The sequence below is a fragment of the Diabrotica undecimpunctata genome, chromosome 9 (genome assembly GCF_040954645.1).
Source record: "Diabrotica undecimpunctata isolate CICGRU chromosome 9, icDiaUnde3, whole genome shotgun sequence".
Taxonomy (NCBI): domain Eukaryota; kingdom Metazoa; phylum Arthropoda; class Insecta; order Coleoptera; family Chrysomelidae; genus Diabrotica; species Diabrotica undecimpunctata.
The window spans coordinates 37,454,164-37,475,284 of NC_092811.1; the positions used below are offsets into that span (position 1 = coordinate 37,454,164).

At 32.0% G+C, this 21,121-nt stretch overlaps 1 protein-coding gene across 12 annotated transcripts in view; it reads right to left on the minus strand.

The window, feature by feature from the left end:
• Positions 1 to 10: 10 nt before the first annotated feature.
• Positions 11 to 21,121, minus strand: part of da (transcription factor daughterless) — a 333,346-nt gene continuing 312,235 nt past the window's right edge. For 9 of the 12 annotated variants that reach the window (XM_072543231.1, XM_072543227.1, XM_072543226.1 and 6 more), the window contains 2 exons: positions 20,078 to 20,250; positions 11 to 14,939 (listed from right to left, as the gene is read on the minus strand). In XM_072543231.1, the coding sequence (XP_072399332.1) occupies positions 14,895 to 14,939; positions 20,078 to 20,250 (218 nt within the window). In that variant the 3' untranslated portion in view covers positions 11 to 14,894. The remainder of the gene's footprint in view (positions 14,940 to 20,077; positions 20,251 to 21,121) is intronic. The other 3 variants (XM_072543230.1, XM_072543228.1, XM_072543236.1) reach the window with 1 other exon arrangement.

A 21,121-nucleotide genomic window follows, 5' to 3' on the forward strand; every position in this document is an offset into this window, starting at 1 on the left:
ATAAAACAAATTTTTATGAAAAATGGCACATAGTATATTATGTACGTATTATTGTATATTACATAGAGTTGATAATAATTTTATTTTTATGTCGTAGTCTAGCTGTTTAAACCTATACGTAATTTCCTCATCACTCAAATATTTCCATTTTTGTCATATATACTTTTTTATACTTAAAAACACATTCGCTTTAAAACGTTTATACAGGCTTAAATTTAAGCTTTACAAATTTGTTCTAATCACTTAGTAACCACAAATATACCTCTTTCTTAAAAATTACCCCCTGTCGAATTTCTACAAAAATATATAATATAAAATGCTCGCAACACTTTTACAGAATTCGTAGGCGACAATTCGGTAACTTTTAAGAAGAGTCGCAAAATATGTATTCAATAATAGAACAGATTTATCCACTGGCTCAACAGCAACCTAGGCACTATTATAGAAATACATTTTTAGCTACATGGCAACAAATATAACTATTAAAAATCTTACAGCTCAAAAATCGCTAAAATGTATCAAGTATGACTCGCACGAGGGAACAAGAAAACTGAGTACACAAATACCGATATTAAACATCTGTTGGCAAAAATATAGTTCGGTGGCTGCTACAATATAAAATTGGTAGAAAATATATAAATTGTCCAAGTAATTTGTGTCCTCAGAGGAACAGTTTTATTGGTATCCGTTTCTTTTACTATTATGATCTATTCAATAAATCATTCAATCGATAAAATTTTATTTCTATTCAATGGTGATTGCCCCTATCTGCAATATACCAAATCTAAGTTTCGAAAGTACCACTGTCTTAAATTTTTGTAGCCTATAAGATTTCCAGCGGCTTACTATTTAATAAAGTGATTACATAAAGTATTTTGGTGTATTATCATACTTTATTCTTGTCTTTTTACAAATATAAATTTAAATTTTTAAGTTCCAATTAAAAAATAACTGTTAGATAGTTCAGGACATCTTATATATATACCTTACCAATTTTATTATATTATTGCTACTAATATACATACTGTTGCCATAAAGGAATTTCAACACCCTCATTTGATTACCCAATAAGCTTAGTTTCGATACGCAAGATGCACACTTTATTTCAATTCATCTAGCGTTTTTCTTTAAATCGCTAAAAGATGTATTTCTATAATAACTACAATTTACTCTTGATTAACACTCCAGGGAATACCTCTTTCGATCTTGAATACACCTTTGCATTGAGAATGGTTTTGTTTTATTTTAGTTATGGCTGCCAACTTCATCCACAATAAAAATCAATATAGAATTTAGTGCCGAAAAAACTTTCAGTGCTTTTCTGCTGCCGATTTGTCAGAATAATTATGGCTGCCATATGGAATGGAACAAAAAAGGATAGTATGGTAGATAGTAAGTTAAATGATTAGGATTTAATGAACTAGTCAATTGTACGATTATAAATGTGTTCATAGCATAGTTAAAAAGCTTGCTAATGTAAGAAATGTTAGCAATTGATATACTGTTATTTTGTGAAGTCTGTTCTATAAGGACACAGTTGGCCCTGAAACTTCTGTCCTCAACCTTGGTTTTGTAATTCAGCCTTCTTCATTTTCTAATGTAAAACAATTGTGTTAGTAGCAGATTTGCTTGAAACTTTTCACGATTAAAGTCAAGAGTATTGATATCTAATATATTTAATGTAAATTAGCCACAATTTTAATTGAAAATATTGAAGCAAAGCTTTTATACTAGAGTTGTATTAATTTTTCTTTACTCTAGAGTAAATTGCAGAGCGGATCGTCACGACACAAACTATTTCGTATTGTGACGATCTGTCACAACACGAAAATGTCACTACTATTGATACTGGCGTTGTATCAATTTTCTAACGTCAGTTGTTAATAAATTCCTTTCAAACTATACTCAAATTTTATTTTTAAACATCTTATTTAGTTTATATAAAAATTAAATTTACTATCCAATCATATTTATATTTCATCATTAATTTAATATTTAATGTGGCTTTGACAGGTCTGTCTGAAGTAAACAACGTTTGCTTTGTTGATACGTTAGCAGGTGGCGCTACGAGCAAACATAATAATTTATAGAATTATTTTAATATAATTTGTTTAAAATATAAATAAAATTACTTTATTCAATTTTAAAAATATGTAATACGAAAATTTGTGGTAGTTTACTGTACGCCGTCTGTACCACCTTTATTTGTATGTACTTAGTCATAATGAACGTAGTAGTAATAGTAGTTCAGAACTACATCCGCAATTGACATTTTTGGTCGAAAATATCAACCCCTGAGTATGAAGAACTAAAGTTAAAAACAAAAAATAGTTCACAGAGGTCGGTTCTAGGACCCACGCTGTGGAACCTGGAATATGACCTTACTATACTGATGATAGCGGGTGACAGTGAGGACCTTATCATCGGTGCGCAGCTTAGATGCGACCAAGTCTGGTCGCATACATAAACTAGATCTGGTTGAGGGTAAGACGAAGACCATTCTTCTCAAGAGATCAAGGAAAAACGACAAAATAAGATTTGAATGTGTAGGAACTAGAGCGGTTCCATTAAAATGCGTAAAATATTTTAGGTGTGACTTATGGGGGAGGGGTCACGTGAAGGAACGAGATGAGGAGTGTTGGACGAAGTCACAGATTCCTAATCTTAGATGGATTCAGTTCGGATATATGTGAAGATAAGGTTGCAGAGAAAGGAATGGGAAGAAAGGCGACAGTAGGGTGTTCAGCAACAAGTCTGAAGTTAAGGGAGAGTGGAGGTGGCGAGATTGAACATGCGTGAGAATCTTGCGTGAATGATAAATCGGGTATGCCCCAACTAGGTCGGTCCGGCCGGTAATTCATGATTGAGGAGGATGTTTTCGTAGCAGGTAGGTCTCTGGCATTGACGGCGATGGTGTCGGAACAACCCCTGTGTTCTAGGATGGCATCGTGGCCATATTGGAGAAATTCTGCATAACCTAGACTAAAAAGCGAGTTTTTTGTTGATATATTGGTGTTTAGAAGCCGGATCATAATAATTCTTGCAAATTAGCGCCACCAAATTGACCCAAAAATACACTTTTTAAACAACTCAAGAAAATTCTGGCTCAATACATTAAACGACTTCAAGAAATGTTAATTCATGCTAAACTACAAGTGCTAATAATATTTTGCTTATGGATTTTAGTCGTACTATAAAAGATAGGAACTTGTGGTACAATGAAGGGATAACTACTAATGTAATCACTGAAAAAATCTACAAGTACCAAAACGAGTTAACATACATCTAGGAAACCAAAAGTTTTTAAAATGTCAATGACTTTATCGGGTTCAAAGACTAATATACCACGCATATTAAAAAAATATCCATAGGGTGTATAAATAGTAGTAGACTAGTAGATTTAGTAAAGAGGAGTATAAAACCAAACGTTTATGGAATCCTAGGGCACGACATCCAATATCCAATAGTGGTATTTATGGTCCAATAATATATCCAATACAATTATTAAAATGATATGTTAAGACGTATTTTAATAAATATAAAGCTTAGATAATAAACACTTTAAGATGAAATTAAAAGTATATATCTATTTTCGTACAATTGACTAAATATTCAGCGTCACCAATCATTCAACAAAACGTACAATCTACCTTACTACAGGGGTTACAAAAAATATACTATGCAGAACATTATTGCAAGTAAAAAAACTTATAAAATCGATAAATTTCAGGATACAACAAAAAAATGGCCTTTTAATTACCTTAACCTGACAACTTTTTTTATCCGAACGACATATTTTCTATAGGAACACTTCAAAATGTGTGTACGGTTTAATTTTTTTCTAGCAACACTCGGGATGAAGACAATTCTGTGTCTCTCCACTGTTAAATTTCTTTAGGATAAATATATAATTGCGTATTGCTAGAAAAATATTACGCCATCTGTGTCAGCAGAATTTGATGATCACGATTATAAAAAGAATAGTTCTATAACATGAAACGAGTTGTGCATGCAATCAAGTAATATCAAAGTTATTGTCTTTTATCAAAATCCATTAGAATATGTATTATTCTTAACCGTTTTTAATAACCAATATAATATAAACAAAGATTTGTGCGAAATTATTGTTATTCACTTGATAATTAAAAAATTTCAACAAATAATGACCACTATGATAAACAATTTGACCAGAGATAGCTGATCTATTTTTCTATAAAATCTGCTAGTAAAATTGATTGGCTCTACAGCTGTATTAGACACAGCTATAGAGCATTATGTTAGCTGTCAATTGTCAACTGTTAACAGAGCTATAAAGCATTATGTTAACTGTCAGTTGTCAACTGTCAACACAGCTATAGACCAGTAAGTTAACTATCAATTGTCAACACGGCGATAGAGCATTATGTAAACTGTCAATTGTCAACTGCCAATACCGCTATCAGGCATTATGTTAACTCTCAATCATACTAGCTTCCACGATCTCATAAAAACAGTAATAAAAAATGTCTAAAGATTACATGGAAATTGAAAGCAATGAGTCTCTCTTAATTGTAAATTTTACTAGTAAGAAAAATATAAAATGATAATTGTATTTTCCAGTACATCTATCTTTATATAACTTTTTAATTTGTTATGCACATGTTTTTCTGTGTAGACTGGAATAGGGAAGCTGTTTAAACATATGCAGTATTATCTGTAGAATAATATATTCTAATGTATTTTGTGTTTTGCAAAAATAAGACAAGGAATAACAATTAACGAGGTGTTAGCAGGTTTTCTAGAAAGAAAATGTGAAGTCTGCCGTCAGTAAAACTGAAATTTTGAAAGATTGTACGAAAAATTTAGTTAAAGTAATTAAAGAAATCTTAACAATCAGAACATATACATAAAATACAGAGCGTTTCATCAAAGAATGGAAGATCTCGAGATAGTCCATGCTTTATGAACAATCCTGTAGAAATTACCTACTGCTCTAAAGTAAACAGTTGAAAATATTACATGTTTAATTAAAAAAATCTACCTAAATAAAAGATACGCTTAAGTAAAATATATAAACTTAATTTAATTAAATTAAAAAATGAACAAATATCTATCGTTACGTTATAATTGTTGCATAAAACCACGCATGTATTATAGTACGTGTTTATCAAAAAAATATACACCAGATGTCAGTTAATAATCACTTATAGAAGAACCTAAAATACAATAGCATAAGTTTTTAGTTTAATACGCTTGAGCTGGTGTATTTTTCATGAAAAACGCAGAATTTGGGCTACTGTACATTTGAACAATGCAATACAATATGACAAATAATGTGATATTGTTGCAAGTAAATTGTCCTAAAGAAAAATTCAACTCTCTCTTAATCCTTCAGTTTTAAGGAGCCAATATTTCTTTTCAGTTTTTGCCAGAAGCAATACTAGAGTCATCTCCTTCCCTATTTCGATGACATAGTCCTAACAAAATTCAATGCAGGACAACTTATAACATACTCGTCATGCAAGGTATGCGTCAAATGTAAAAATACTCATTTAGGAGGATAATTTAGACGGCTTCGTCCAATTTTGCTAGTGGTCGGTTCTCGAGATAATCGAAGAACCACTTAGGTTACTTTAATTCACACTTTTAAGTCACAATTATTGATATTGACTATGAGCATGTTACGAATTCCATTCACTTACAGCCGAAGTTAAAATTTGATCAAGATGGCACAAAATTAATTAGTAAATGAACTTGACAGTTGGGACTAAGTTCAGTGAACAAAGTTTATTAAAATTTTGTTAACCCCTTTGTTAAAAAACATAACGACTGGAGAAAAAAAACAGTTACTAATATTGCCTTGCATTGGTCAATGTAAAGTGGCTTGAAATAAAGTTTGTTAGAAAAATCGATATATTATTCATCCTAATACTGATGAAAATCTACAATCTAAAGTCACTGGTGTCGATTACAAAAGCATAAGGAAACAAAGGAATAAAGATGAAATCATTATAACATCTTCATAATTATTTAATTCTTTTCCTATTATCATAAGACTGTTCCAATAAATCAATGATTTTCCATAATATATTTCATTCTCGTACTCTACTCTGATGTATTCTCACAAGTTTGACGATACAACTCATTTATTGATATGATGCGAGTTTTTTATCCCAAAGCCTATAATGTTTTTATGTCATCATCATCAGTTCACTAGATTTTTCCTGGTCACTATTTAACGAATTTTCCAGTTTGTCTTGTTTTGAAAGCCTCCTCGAAGTGATGTAAAAAAGTACATCACACACAATCCTTGAAACTTAAAAGATCATAAACTCTATCAGAGTTTCATAGAAAGTGTGGTCAATATCACTAGAGGATCCGTTCTTTGGGTCGATCAATGAAAACAAAATGAAATAGTAGCGATTTTGACCTACAGGGTGCGGCATTAGTGCGAGGAAGTTTAATTACTGATTTGTCGTAAAAGATACTAAAAAAATTATTTAGATAAAATTTGGAGCATTGAATGGATCATACTTCAAAAATATTTTCAAAAATACAGGGCCATCTATTTTGACGGGGTGGAAGAAACTTATATATTGTTTAATATAACACCCTGTATATTTTTACGTTGGTGACTACCAGTGTGGTTTCAGGCCTGGCAGATCGACTATTGATCAAATATTTACAATAAGACAAATGCTTGAAAAGTATTGGGAATATAATCACGACGTGCATCAGATTTTTATAGACTTCAAACAGGCTTATGATTCAATTAATGGTGCAACATTATGGAAGGCAATGATCGAGCTCGGCGTACCCAAGAAACTAGCTGCGATAACACAAATGTGTGTAAGTAACTCTTTTGCACAAGTTAGAATAGGGGGAAAAATATCAAATGTTTTCTCCGTAAATTCTGGACTGAGACAGGGAGATCCGTTGTCCCCATTGCTGTTTAACCTGGCCTTAGAATATGTCATGCGAAAAATATATCCAAAAATCAAACCAGACATAACTGCTCGGGGAGCAAAAATCATACTCGCCTTTGCCGATGACGTAGACGCAGTAGCACAATCAACATTAGAAATTAAGGATATTTTCTCGAGCTTTGAAAAAGCTGCATTAAACATCGGTCTAAAAATAAATGAAGACAAAACAAAATACATGATCGTCTCAAAACAAGAACGACGGCGAATAAGGCAAAACATTACTATAAATGATCACAACTTCGAAGTGGTTAAAGAATGTAAATATCTAGGAGCAACAATCACAAATGACAACAAATTAGAGCGAGAAGTTGAAACGAGAATAATGGCAGGAAACAGATCTTTCTTTGCAATGCAACATCTAATAAAGTCAAAACTTCTTTCGCGAGACACAAAAATCCGGATATATAAGACCATAACACTACCAGCAGTCGCGTATGGAAGCGAAACATGGAAGCTAACAAAAAGAGAAATAAATAAATTGCTGGTGTGGGAACGTAAAATTCTTCGAATGATATATGGCCCTTGCAGAGACAGCGTGACAAACGAATGGAGGGGCAGATACAATAACGAGCTAGAGTCTCTATTCGGAAAAGAAAATCTAGTCAGATATATAAAGGCCAATAGACTCAGATGGGCAGGGCATGTGATACGCAGTAATGACAATCGCCTTATAAACAATGTGTTCTGGGAAAGGCCAGAGGGAAGAAGGTCTGTACGGCGGCCTAGAAAAAGGTGGAAAGATGCAGTCAAAGAAGATCTAGAGAAAATGGGAGTGCGACAATGGGAATTACTGGTACAGGACCGACAAACATGGAAGGCAATAGTAAACGCGGCAAAGACTCACGAAGAGTTGTAGCGCCATTGATGATGATGATATTTTTACGTTCTCGTTTTTTCAAAATCAGGTTTGACAGTGTTATACGAGGTAGTTTAAAAGATAATTACGTTTTTTTTATTAATTTCGTAGCATATTTAACACCCTGTAGAAATGATTTTTTAAATATATTTTTTGATGTTAAATCTCTACAGTTCTACAGGGTGTTATTTTTACTACAAAATTATTAAAAAAACATCGGGAAGAGTCCAAATATGTCAAAATATACGAGCCCCTTCCCACATCAATTTTTCCCGCCTATTAAATTTGCATTTTAAGTCGATTACCATAAACAAATTATACTCTGCATGTTTTTATAAGTTCCCATATTAATTAATACGGCATTTTTATTAATATTTATTAAAAACATTTCCATTATAGTTTCTTATTTATTTTTAACAATAAAAAAATTTCACTAAACCCTGGCTATGCATTCAAGTATATCAACATACGTTGATTTTTTCATAATTACGTTAAATCCAGAGGTAGCTATGGAAAAATGACACCAAAACAATAATATTGTCAGTTAATGTCAAATGTATTTTGTAGTATTGCATAGCTTTTTGCCGTTTGTAGATTATACAATGGGTCGAGGTAAAGTTATCGATGAGAAAATTTATTCAATCATTATTAGATTTTTTAATTCTGAAAAATCCAATTCGGAAATCGCGAATATGTTGCAATTGTCACGCTATAGTGTAAGAAACATAGTCAGAAGATACAAAACTACAGGTTCGGTCGTCACAAAACCTAGAAATTTACCAAAAAGTAAAATAGCCGAAACAGATCGAAGGGCATTAAGACGCATTATAGTGAAAAATCGACGAGCAAATTATATGGAGTTAAGCGTTTTATGGAGTGACGTTATTGGAAGACACGTTTCTAGATCAACATCTCATCGAGAGATGTTGATCTAGATTGCCCACAAATTAGAATTTTGTACTTACAAAGTAAGTTTTATAGTTGAAAAAATTAGTACGAATTGTTTTTTTAATAAATTTTATTTTATTTTAGGCTAAGGAAAAGCCAATTTTAACATTACAACAGAGGAAAAATAGACTAAGATGGTCAAAAGAGCATAAAGATTGGACTCAGTCGCAATGGGATTAAATACAATAAATCCAGATTTGAAGTGTGTGTTTGAGACAGTAGGAGTCGCGTCATTAGCAGGAAAAATGAAGCTGTCCATCCCGACTGTCTGAAGAGAAAGTCAAATTCCCTGCATCTGTCATGATCTGGGGCAGCATGTCGTCTAAAGGTGTGGGAAATTTACATTTTATCTATAGAATTATAAACACGGACAAATATTTGAATATTTTAGAAGAATCTCTTTTACCGATTATGGAACATTTAACATCAGCTGAAGATTTTGACTTCCAACAAGACGGCGCAGGTTGTCATACCCAAAAAAGAGTTTAAAACGGATTGAAGACCATGGCATACCACTTCTGGAATGGGTTTCTAACAGTCCCGACTTGTCTCCGATAGAGAGAAATGAAAAAAGCTTTGAGAAAATATTCTGCTCTGTCCGTCAACGAATTGAAGAAAAAATTGCAAGAAATATGGGATTCGTTTACATTAGAAATTTGTTAGAACTGGTTAAAAATTATGCCTTGGAGATTTGTGGATGTCATTAAAAATAAAGGGGATGTAAATCACATGATATGGGAAGGGGCTCGTACAGGGTAATACATTCAAAAAAGATAAGTTTGTTCAACCCTGTTAATATGGATGGCCCTATATATTTAAAAGTATTTTTAAAGTATGGTAGCTATGCTGTAACTTTCACATAAATTATTTTTTTCATATCTCTTACGACAAATTAGTGATTGGACTTCCTCGAACTCTGTATAGAGGACATTTCCTGAATATATCTGAGTCGGACCTTAGATTTTTGTATAGACAAGCACCTAGAAAGTTGTTTATAACAAAATTTGAATATGTTTCATCTGAAATATTGTAGAAAACTTTATCAAAATCGAAGTTACAGACCTCTATAGGGGAAAAATGCGAAATTTATAGCTTCTTAAAAAATATACGAGGCTCAATGTTAATTTTTCAAAATAATTTTTGTTGGAATTTTAACATTTTAAGATATTTAGTTTACTATTTTTGTTGGGAATAAGCCACAATTTTAAGTTTATTTAAATACATTAATATAATACAATAAAATAAACGTATTACCAACAAAAATAGTAAATTGCATTAAGATGCCACGAGACAATAGCTTCAGAACAATATATATTTAGCATTAAAAGTTGAGGAAACGTTAATTCTTCATGGTAATATTTTTCCTGAATTTTCCACCACTTTTTCTCCTGGAGCATATTCAAATTCTAGTTATAAACAATCAGTACTACAACCAGTCATAAAAGATCTCGTCTGTGCTATTATAGGGTTTAAGAGGGATTATAACTGTAAAAATATTTAATAGCCAAACCCACAAAAACACTGTATCTTGATTTGCACTCTAAAAGCAAAGGGAAAAGTCTTAAACGTGTTAATGTTAAAGAATAGATTGGAAAAGTATCAATCTAGACCTATTTTGTTCAACAATAGAGAAAATGAACTGCTACAACCTTCAAGGATTTAGCAGGATAAAATAATATAATAACAACAAAATACAAAAACATGTCAAGTGGCTAAATCAATCTTACTAATAATAGAATCCAATACAATAATAAAAATCAATGTTTCTCATTCTTGATTCATTTTAACGGTAAAAACTGACTACGATGTATAATATACGATTTTTCAAACGAGTTACGAAAACAGAATCAGTAAAAAAATTTACAACTTTTCAGAAATATATAAATAAGTTACGAATTAAAAACCAAGTCAAAATTTCACTTTCATTGGCAATTATTAGGAAAGACCTGTGGCTTTTTAAACAAGTAGTATATTGCATAAAAATGAAATTTTCAAAAAAAAATATAATTATATATTTACAATAAGTAACTTTTTCGTATATCCAAAAATGAATACTGGCGCAAAACTAACGGTTCTATATGTGGTTTGAAAATCCTTAAGTAATAAAGCGGTTTTAAGATTTACAAAATGGTGCAAGGTTTAGGGTTATATGACGTCGTTTATTAAGTAGAGTATGTTAAATTTGTAATGGGTATTAATCCACTAAGGTCCAATTGTCTCAGTAGATAATTTGAAACAATTTTTGTACTTAATAAATATCTAGAATATCGATATTTCACGAATAATAGAAAATAATATTTCCAAACAGTTACTTTTGTTACCTCAAGAATTGTTTGAATATGAACAAAATTGCAGTTAAAAATTTTAGGGTGAAAAGCGAGGCGGCTACACGATTTTCCCATAACACTCGTTGATATATGTATCTAAAAATTGCTTTTAATAAATTTGGTGATAAAAATATGTAATAATCAAAATATGCACAAAAATAAACGTCATTTTTTGACTTATAAACAATATATAAACAATGTATGATCGTTATTTGATTATGATTATATCGAAATATTCAAGGTGAGAACCGGTAAATTATTCCTTTAAAATGGGAGTTTGCAAAGTTATTTTTGTTAATTTGTTGCTTAATGTTTACAAAAATAGCTTCAGAAGTCGATTTTTTGAAAATTATTAATAACTTTTCTAAAAATGCACAAAAAACTTTGATTTCGCGTGGGAATAAGGACAATTTAACAAATATTCACCTTTAAAAATTTCCAAAAGTTTCACTTAATAGTTATTGCAACATTGAAATTGTTTATCCCAAAAAACTTTTATCTACAATGTTATTCTGCGTAAACTATTAGGTCTACATAAATTTTGAAAGCACCAAATTGAAGAGAATTGCTTATTTTATCAAGTCATTTAACAATTAAAATATTAGTTTAAATATTGTAAAATAAGTTTACATAAGTACTGTGATTTGAAGCTTATAAACATTTAAAATAACTCTGATGCATCAACACATAGGAAGTTATTTTTGTTATTCGAAATGTTGGTATTTTTACAGAAGTTAAAAAAAAATACAATGTGTTACGATCCTTAAAAGCCGAGTTTGCCTTTTTTTATTTCTGGATTTTAGTATTTATAAAAAATGAATTAATATATTAAAATTTATAAAAGTTGCAATATCTCTGCTTCTAATCAACGAAAATTGATGTTTTTTTTAATTTATCAAAAGCAGTTGATAAATACCTGTATCAAAGAGTGTCACGAAAAAGACTTTTACTTGATAATTTCTCTTGTTTAAAATTGGATAAACATAATCTCCCCTTTATGTAAAAGCATTTTGGCAACTTATATAAAAGTGGATTTATTCTTCACTTAAAAATCTTACGATATTACGACGCGAACCTCAAACGCCAAAATAAACAAATTTTCAATTAAAATTATGATTTATTTCCATGAAAAATAGTAGATAACATAGAAATATCAGAAGAAAATAGTTTCAGAGTCATATTAAGATCTTTATAATTTGTTATTTGAAAAATATGTATATTTTCAACTATTTTTGGAATACTATGTAAAATTATACATTATAGAGCTATTATTATTATAAAAGCTGTTTTTTTATTTTCCTGATTATTCATCGATTATTTCCATTACTACTGTGTTACTTACTGTATTAATGGATTATACCAATTACTCATTTATAGCGTGAAGAAAAAGCGTAACATATAACCCTAACCGCACTTTTTGTATGTCAATGGCACAATATTGATACTTTTTGTTCTTTAATTAGGTGAAATGATGAGAATGTTTCGAATGAATAGAAATGAATATGTATATCTTTCGATTAAGCAAAATTTGTGAAAAACTCACTTGGATTTGTTCAGTTAAGTAACCAAAAAATAACTTATTTCTAACATTTAAGTACTTTTTGTCTTTTAATTTAAGATTAAGTGAACGTAAGCATTTTTTCAAAAAAAAAAAGTTGTTTCTTATCACGTTTATGTTCAGTAGTGAAATTGGTAATAGTTTTATAAGTCTAGCAGCCGTTTTACGTGACTTGGTTGTGATTAACTGGTTACATTGATACATTGTGTGTATCACATAAGATAGAGAAAACTGAAAGATATTGAGTTAAGTCTACGTTCACAAAATAAGGATTTTATTTTAGATCCCCACGTTGGGCGCCAATTGTAACACTTAGACCGAGTTGAAAATGGCTAATCAAAACCAGTTAAGACTTTTCTTCTACTCACAATTCTCTTCTTTTCAGTTCATGAACTATTTAGCTGAAAATTATATTAAACTTTTTTTGAAAAAATGATTAATATTCCAAATTGAAACAGTAAAAATAGCTTTACCGTGTTTTTAGTTGCTTTCATAACAAAAACAAAATCAAATCAACCAAGAAAGAAAATGCTTGTTCGTAATATAAGAAATTTTTCAAAAAAAAGCATTTTGATTTCGAACGTTAAAATAAATTAAAACTATATTTATTTATGAATATATTTTGTTTACTAGCTACTTAAAAACATATTTTAACCTTACAAAAGTCTTTTAGCTGTCTAAACATTGCATGAGAAATTCACTTTGTGTTTTTAGTAAAATAGATGGCAATATAAAGAGATCAACAATAATAGAATACACACTAGGACATTCTTAAAAAGTAAACGGAGTATTTTGTGTTGGCACATACGTCTCAAACCACATATAAAAGTAAATAATCCAGTAAAATTTTGTTACTTCCTTGCAAAAATAATACAACTATATTAATATGTAAAAAGTAGATGTAGGCACATCAAAAAATCGAACTATTTCCATGATATCAATATCTATAAACTAAAAAAACGACAATATTGTTTCTGCAAGGCCAAGTCATATTTTTTCTGGACTACGATATAAAAGAAGTAGCTGAAAACATGTAGTAGATGAAGCTAAAAGCCATTCCCTCTTGTTTTTAATCTAATCTATTTTCAAACTTAATGCTCTAACTTTGATCGTGGTTTCAAAAGGCTTTCTAATATAGAAAACAAATTTTTAAGTTGTCCCATTGCACAATAACAATTTTTTAACGTTGCTATTAGTTTACTGTTTGGAAAACATACAATTTGGAAGATTTATTCGCTTATAATCACTGATACTTACAATTTTTTCCGAAACTAAGTAAATCTTTCATGTTTTAAAGTAAATGTAATGCAAAGAACCTAATGCTGCTAAATTAGCATTTGCGCTTTAGGTTTTTTGTAAAAAGTTGTTTAATTCTCGCTAATCACTGGGTAATATCACAATATAAACTTTTGTATTACAAAGGAATAAAATTTCAGAAGTAGCGTGTTTTCCAAAAAAAAATATCATAAATTTATCCCAAACGTTTTCAAAGATATGTGTCATATAATTAACATTTTATTACCAAGCATTTATCAAAAATATAATTTATTAAAAAGCTAACTGCCAGGTATTCCAGAATTATTCTGAACGTCTAACACGTTACAGTTTGGTAACAAAATTTGTGATTACATGACACATACGCAGTTAACTTTTTTGGCAAGGATTTACCACGGGAAAATGAAAAATCGTTCAGTGTTGATATATCTCGAGTACACTATTTACTTATAGTGTCTCAGTTTTGAGATGTTTTTTGGGAAATTTCAGGTCATTGAAGAAAATTAGTCCATGTAAAAAAATGTTTCAACTCTTGTAAAATTTCGATAAAAGTTTTAAAACGGTAACAAGAAAAATAATCCCCAAAAATCATACCATCACAATTTTTTTCTTTCTGAGTGGATCTACAAACTAGAGACTTACCATCACTGAACTGATATAGAAATAGTAGAAATAGCCTCTAGTTCGAATTCTCTTATCAATAAAACTCACACTTTCTCCTCTTATTCACAGCTACCCCGACAAATAAAAATAAATAAAGCTGTCTCAAAATTGTTCCGCGAATAAAATTAGATGAAAAAAAAATGTAAATATTAAAAATAAACAATAAAGAAGTAAAAATTTAAAGTACTGTATCACTACTTAATATTCTTAAAAAAATAGATAATCGTTTATATGAAGATGAATATGATGATGCCGTTTTTGTACGAGAGTGTATGTACAAGATAGCGGAAATACTATCAATGCTATTGTGGCTGACCTGGATTGTGAGGCAAATTCGTTGGCGCCCCCTGAAAATAAAAGAAAAACAAAAAATTAAAGTATGAATCATAAAACTACTAATAGAGTAGGATCCCATTGCAGAATCACTACGTTCATAACCTAGTTAATCAAACTCACAGTTGTACATACATTTAAAATTAGGAGAATACATTGATATTAGGTTGGCAGTCAAAATATTTTTAGTTTAATTATTAGTAATTCATTTGACAAAAAATTCATTAATTTTATTAAGTTATAGGTATATATAGTATAAGTTGTAGCTATAAAATGATAGAGTATACGTTTATGTACGTAAAGGTATAGAAAGGTCTAAGGGATCACGGCGTTTTAGTCTTCCTCTCCTCGGTCGCTTAAGTAGGTCTTGGGAAAGCGTATTTGGATGGTTCAGTAGTCGATTTTTGTAGGTGCCACTGAGTGAGATAACGGTGTCTTTAATATTTTGGATCTGAAGGTCTCGATGTATAACATAATTAGGCACATACCACGGTGCATTGGTAATATGTCTCAAAACTTTAGATTGGAAACGCTGAAGTTTGAGTAAGTGAGAATTAGATGCTGTACCCCATATCTGTATACCGTAGGTCCAAACTAGCTTTAGAATACATTTATACAGTAATAATTTATTACGTAGACTTAATTTGGATTTTTGGTTAATACATTTTCCTGTATATTAATTCTAGTTGCAGTCGCTTTGTCCAGATGTGCTTTCCCCAATTTAGTCGGTTGTCAAAATATACTCCCAAGTATTTTTTCCTGTATATTAATTCTAGTTGCAGTCGCTGATGGTACACTCTCTTTTCTTAAAGTAAATGTTATATGTGCTGATTTACTGCTATTTACTTTAACTAGCCACAGTTTTAACCGTTTCTCTAGTTCATTGTAACAGGAACCGAGCTAGAAGCCATTATCACAGTATCATCTGCATAGGTAGCAATTGTGCTGTTTACTCTTGTGGGAATATCTGCCGTATAGAGTAAGTATAAAGTTGGTCCCAATATACTCCCCTGACGTACTTCCAATAGAATTGGAGATATGTTTGATACTGCTTCATTGCATCTGACCTGAAAATATCGATTGGTAAGATAGGATCTCAGAAGTGCATACAGAGAATGAGGAAAGTGAGATTTTATTTTATGTCATACTTTATCAAATGCTTGTGAGACATCCAAAAAGGCTGCAGTGCAGTATTCTTTCTTTTCAATTGCATCTCTTGCTACTTTGGCAACTCTATGTACCTGCTCAATTGTTCTCCAATCCATGTGGTTGCCTGAATCCAAACTGATAATCAGGTATTAACTTTTGTCTGTCGATTATAGAATTCATTCTTTGAAGGAGTCATCATTCAATCTTCGCTTATCCACTGCTGGACATAGATCTCCCTCATAATTTTCCATCTATTTCGATCTTGTGCCTCTTGCATCCAATTCCTATGACAACGTTTTAGATCGTCAGTCCAACGTGTTGGTGGACGACCTCTGCTTCGGTAGGCATCATCTCTTGATCTCCATTCCAGTATCCGCTTTGTCCATCTATTATCTGTCATTCGAGCCACATGACCTGCCCAGTTCCATTTTAGTGTTGCTACTCTCTCTACTACATCAGCCACTCCTGTTCTTTGTCGTAGCTGGCGATTTGGGATCTTGTTTCGTAGTGAAACGCCCAACATAGCACGCTCCATCGCCCTTTGACACACACGGACCTTTTGAACTGTTTTTGAAGGAGTATCCTCTCAAATATCTTAGAGATAATGGGAAGCAAACTGATTGGACGATAGGATGATAGTTCGTGTGGATCTTTATTTGGTTTCGGTATTAGAATAATTTGTGTCATTTTCCATTGAAACAGAAAATAGCCTAACTTTAGTATAACGTTAAATATGTACATAACCAGCCGAAATCCTTCTTCGGGTAAGTTTTTGCAGATTTTTCCCGATATTAAATCATACCCTGGAACTTTTTTAGTATTGAGATGTTTAACTAACTCTTTAATTTTGTTAATTTTGATATTTTCTATAGAAGATGACATCTGGTGGGGTACATCTAAGTTCTTGTGAATTAATTCTTCTTCCTTTGAGATAGTTCTGGAGTGAGGTTGAAAAACTTGGTTGAGATGGTTAGCGAATGCTTGTGCTTTATCTTCATCGGCCTTGGCCCAATCACCATCTTTATTTCTAATGGAACCATCATGCTTAGTCTGATATTTAAGTTTCTTAGAGAGTTTCCAAATAGACTAATTTGTGTAATCCGTAGCAGTGAGACTTTCAAGAAATTCATTTATGACTTGATCTTTGTATTTGTGTAGTTCTCTTTTAAGCATACGAGTAGCCCTATTCAGTTCAGGTTTGTTCTCAGGAGATCTGGAAGTTTGCCTCTGTTTTCTTAGTTTTTTCTTTTCGTTGATTAAGATTTTTTTATATGATGTGGATATGGTTCACAGTTATTACTCTGATTTAGATTTGGAGTTGCTCTCCAAGCTGTCTGTTGAATGATTGATGTAAGGTGATGAACTGCTTCCTCACTATTTTCATTTGTTTTAAGAGGAAGATTTAAGTTAATTGCATTTTAAATATTAAATCTGAACAGACTCCAATTTGTTTTATGATTTGAAAACATGGGGTATTTATTTGTATTATATACATGTTCCATCACATCAATAAATATGGGAGAATGGTCCGACGAAAGTTCAAAGGAAGGTTTAATATCTAAAAAGTTGTTACTTATTCCTTTTATGATACCAAAATCGATGAGATCGGGTATTTTCTTTCTATCTGTAGGCCAGTAGGTTGGTTGCCCAGTAGAAATTGTAGTCAAGTTATTTTCGTTTAAACTTTTAATAAGTTATGAATGTGTTGGTTGTGTGCTTGTGATTTCAAATAGGTAAAAGAAATAAAATAAGACTTACAATAAATTTAATTTTACTACCAAACCCGTCGTTTTGGTAGTAAAATTAAATTGATTGTGAGTAAATCTTATTTTATTTCTTTCACCTATTTTAATAAGTTCTCTTCCACGTGTTGTTATCAATCGTGAACCCCATCTTGTATATTTTGCATTAAAATCACCTGCTGCAATAAAGCGATGGCCAAGCCCATTGAAATAACTAGAAAAATGTTCCTCTTTAATTATTTTACCAGGGGGGCAATACGCAACTGACATCGTTATGTGTCCTTTACTGAGTTCTACAGATATAGAGGTTGCCTGAATGTTAATTTCACACACTTTATTTATTTCGTGATGTTTTATGTTACTTCTAATGATTAACGCAGTTCCACCATGACCTTTTCCCATTGGGTGTGGTGTGACATAGGTGCAAAAATCTGGCATACTAAAATGGCTCTTGTTTGTCATATGAGCTTCAGAGACCATCATGATATCAAGATTATTTATCTTTATAAATGCCTTAATCTCCTCACTATGGTTTGTGAGGCCGTTTGCGTTCCAATATCCAATTTTAATTTTAGGGTTGAACATTAAGTTTTGATAATTTCGTTATGAGAAGGTCGAACATTTTATCCATTCTCTCCATAAGTTTTTGGACCATTAATTCTAAACTGTTACTTGTTTCTGTTGTATTCAGTTTTTCCTGTGTAGTATTTGAGACAGATGCGGTAGTATGATTTGGTCCCTCCACAGCGTTTGCATATGTAACAGATGAGCGACGAGTATTTGAGGAACTTGGCGGGCAATGAGATTGTATTTTCCTCAACTTTGGAAATTGTTTTCTTTGGAGCTCTTTGTAGACCAAACAGCCTCTGTAGTTGGCAGGATGATTCTCTTGGCAATTTGTGCACCTCACATCTTTAATTCGTGTTGGGTTTGGACATTCGGATGACAAGTGATTGGCTATACATTTTATGCATCGAGGCATTCTGTTGCAATATTTGTGAGTGAATTAATTGAATTAAAAACTACTAATTCTACTAATTTTAAATATATGTAAAAATGTGAGTTTGATGAACTACGTTATGAATGCAATGATCATGCAGTGGGATCTTGTAATATAACTATATAAACACGCACAAACAGTATTTTTAATAGTCACTAAATTCAGTTGTTGAACATGTTTGGAGACGGTGACGTTTACGCGAATTAATAAAAAATACAAAATAACAATCATAGGTGATACAATATAGTTTTAATAGCAGGCAGGTGATGGGTGGGCTTAAAGAGGTAGTATCGGGATGATTGAACACTGGTCCTCACAAGTACACAGCGCTAGATGAAGCGGATATAACTCTCAAGTGGAGTCTTAGCCTCTTCTCTAGTCAAGGCCGTAACACGTGGTGAAGAGCCACACCCTACACGAGGTATACCTGTTAACGCTGACATTACAGATTTAGATCGGAAGGTAAATAAACATTTCTAGAAATGGTAAACATTTCCAGTACCGTGTTATGGTGTATATTGATCGATCCTGGACGGGTGCCATATTGGATACTAGGAGGAAGAACAGAAGTAGTTTTACTGGCTCCTATATTGTGATATAAACTCACCAACCCGTTTAACCAGAGTTTTAAAGCTCCCAACAAGAACTAGAGAGAATCCAAATAGAGAATAAATACTAAAGAGAAAGGGATTGGTTCCCAAGTGGGTGGAGCATGTAATGCATAATCCTACACCCAGAAAAGGCCCTGCCTCATGGAATCTTAGGGAGGGAAGAATTCGCTTAGTACACACAGAATGTACATCGAAACATATAATATCAGAACTATGAGATCAGGAGATAATCTAGAACAGTAACAAGAAGAACTTGATTGCAGTCATTGAGTTATAAATCATAAAATGGGACATTTAGGTTTATGCGAAAGGAGGCTTAAAAAGGTAAAGAATGAACTCTACTAAAATCAGGGCACATTTTGTATCAATACAATTCCGGCAATAAACAATGTATAGGAGGCGTAGGTTTTATGGTACATAAGGGTTACCTATCTGGTACTAAAACTAAATCGTAGATACAGAAGTCTGTTGAAGAACTATCAAATCAATTGACCATTCGTGTAATAGTGAAGTTAACAGTGACTTTAATAAAAACGTGTGACATGAACAGTTTACATCAGCATTTAAAAAAGTGACAACCAATAAGTAGAATTTTCTTAATATTGTACGATTAATAATAATTTAGTATATACATACAGTTAAATACTTACAGGTAATGTGGGGTAGTGTGGCCCAGAGAGCATATGATGAGGTCCAGGACCTAATTTAGGTCCGTCTTCGGCTTTTTCTTCCTCCCGCCTCTTTAAACAAGCTGCTTTTGGATTAAGATTCCGCTCTGAAATCATCAAACCATTCACAGTATTGACATTACTCACATTGTCCCCTGTTTAAGAAAAAGGAAAAAAATCAAAATTTGTGATAGATACATGCCATTTGACACTTACATTGCAAGAGTACCAAGAAAAAACTGTATTAACTATTTTATAAAATTTATAATATCTAATTATGTATTAAATGTATAAAGTAGCTTAAAAATATTTAATGCTGAATTGATTAAAAAACAAAAACATTTACACATTAGGAATATAAACATGAGGAATAGTAGAACGGAGCGGCACATAGTTTTAGAATATAATTAAATGCCACCTAAGTATTAGAAAAAGGAGTTTCCATTGCATTTGACAACTGACAACTGCTAACTGATAACTGCTGAACATAAAATCCTGCTTAGTGTAAACAATAAACCCTGGAGTTTCCCATCCGGGAAATCCCCAAAATCATAAACGGCCCCAATTCGAACACCCAAGAAACCCTAAAAAGTTCCTGCTCTTTCTATGGTCACGTACGATCCCGGAAGCTAAAAAACAAAAAACTTCACATACCGTCCATTCTAATGCAGTCTTGTATTGACGAACTCCCGGGTGAGTACGCTGACATCCTCGAAGCTACTCCGCTAGCTTACCGTACCTACTTATAACCCAATCATTTTTCTTATCCCGGATAGGAGGATATTGGTTTTTGTGGTTTCCCAATCTCACTACTCAATGATACATGTCCGTCCCCTGAATACCGTCTGTACCTGAATAGCCGCAACTATTTTCTCAACTGACTTAGCACTGATTGAGACTGGCTATCAAACTGCGATGAGGCCTGGCCGTTAGCGCAAACGATCAATAACAAGAATTATAGTGCAATACACTAGGTCTGAAGTTGGACGTAGACGTAAAAACGGCTTGCAGGAACAATAGTAACTA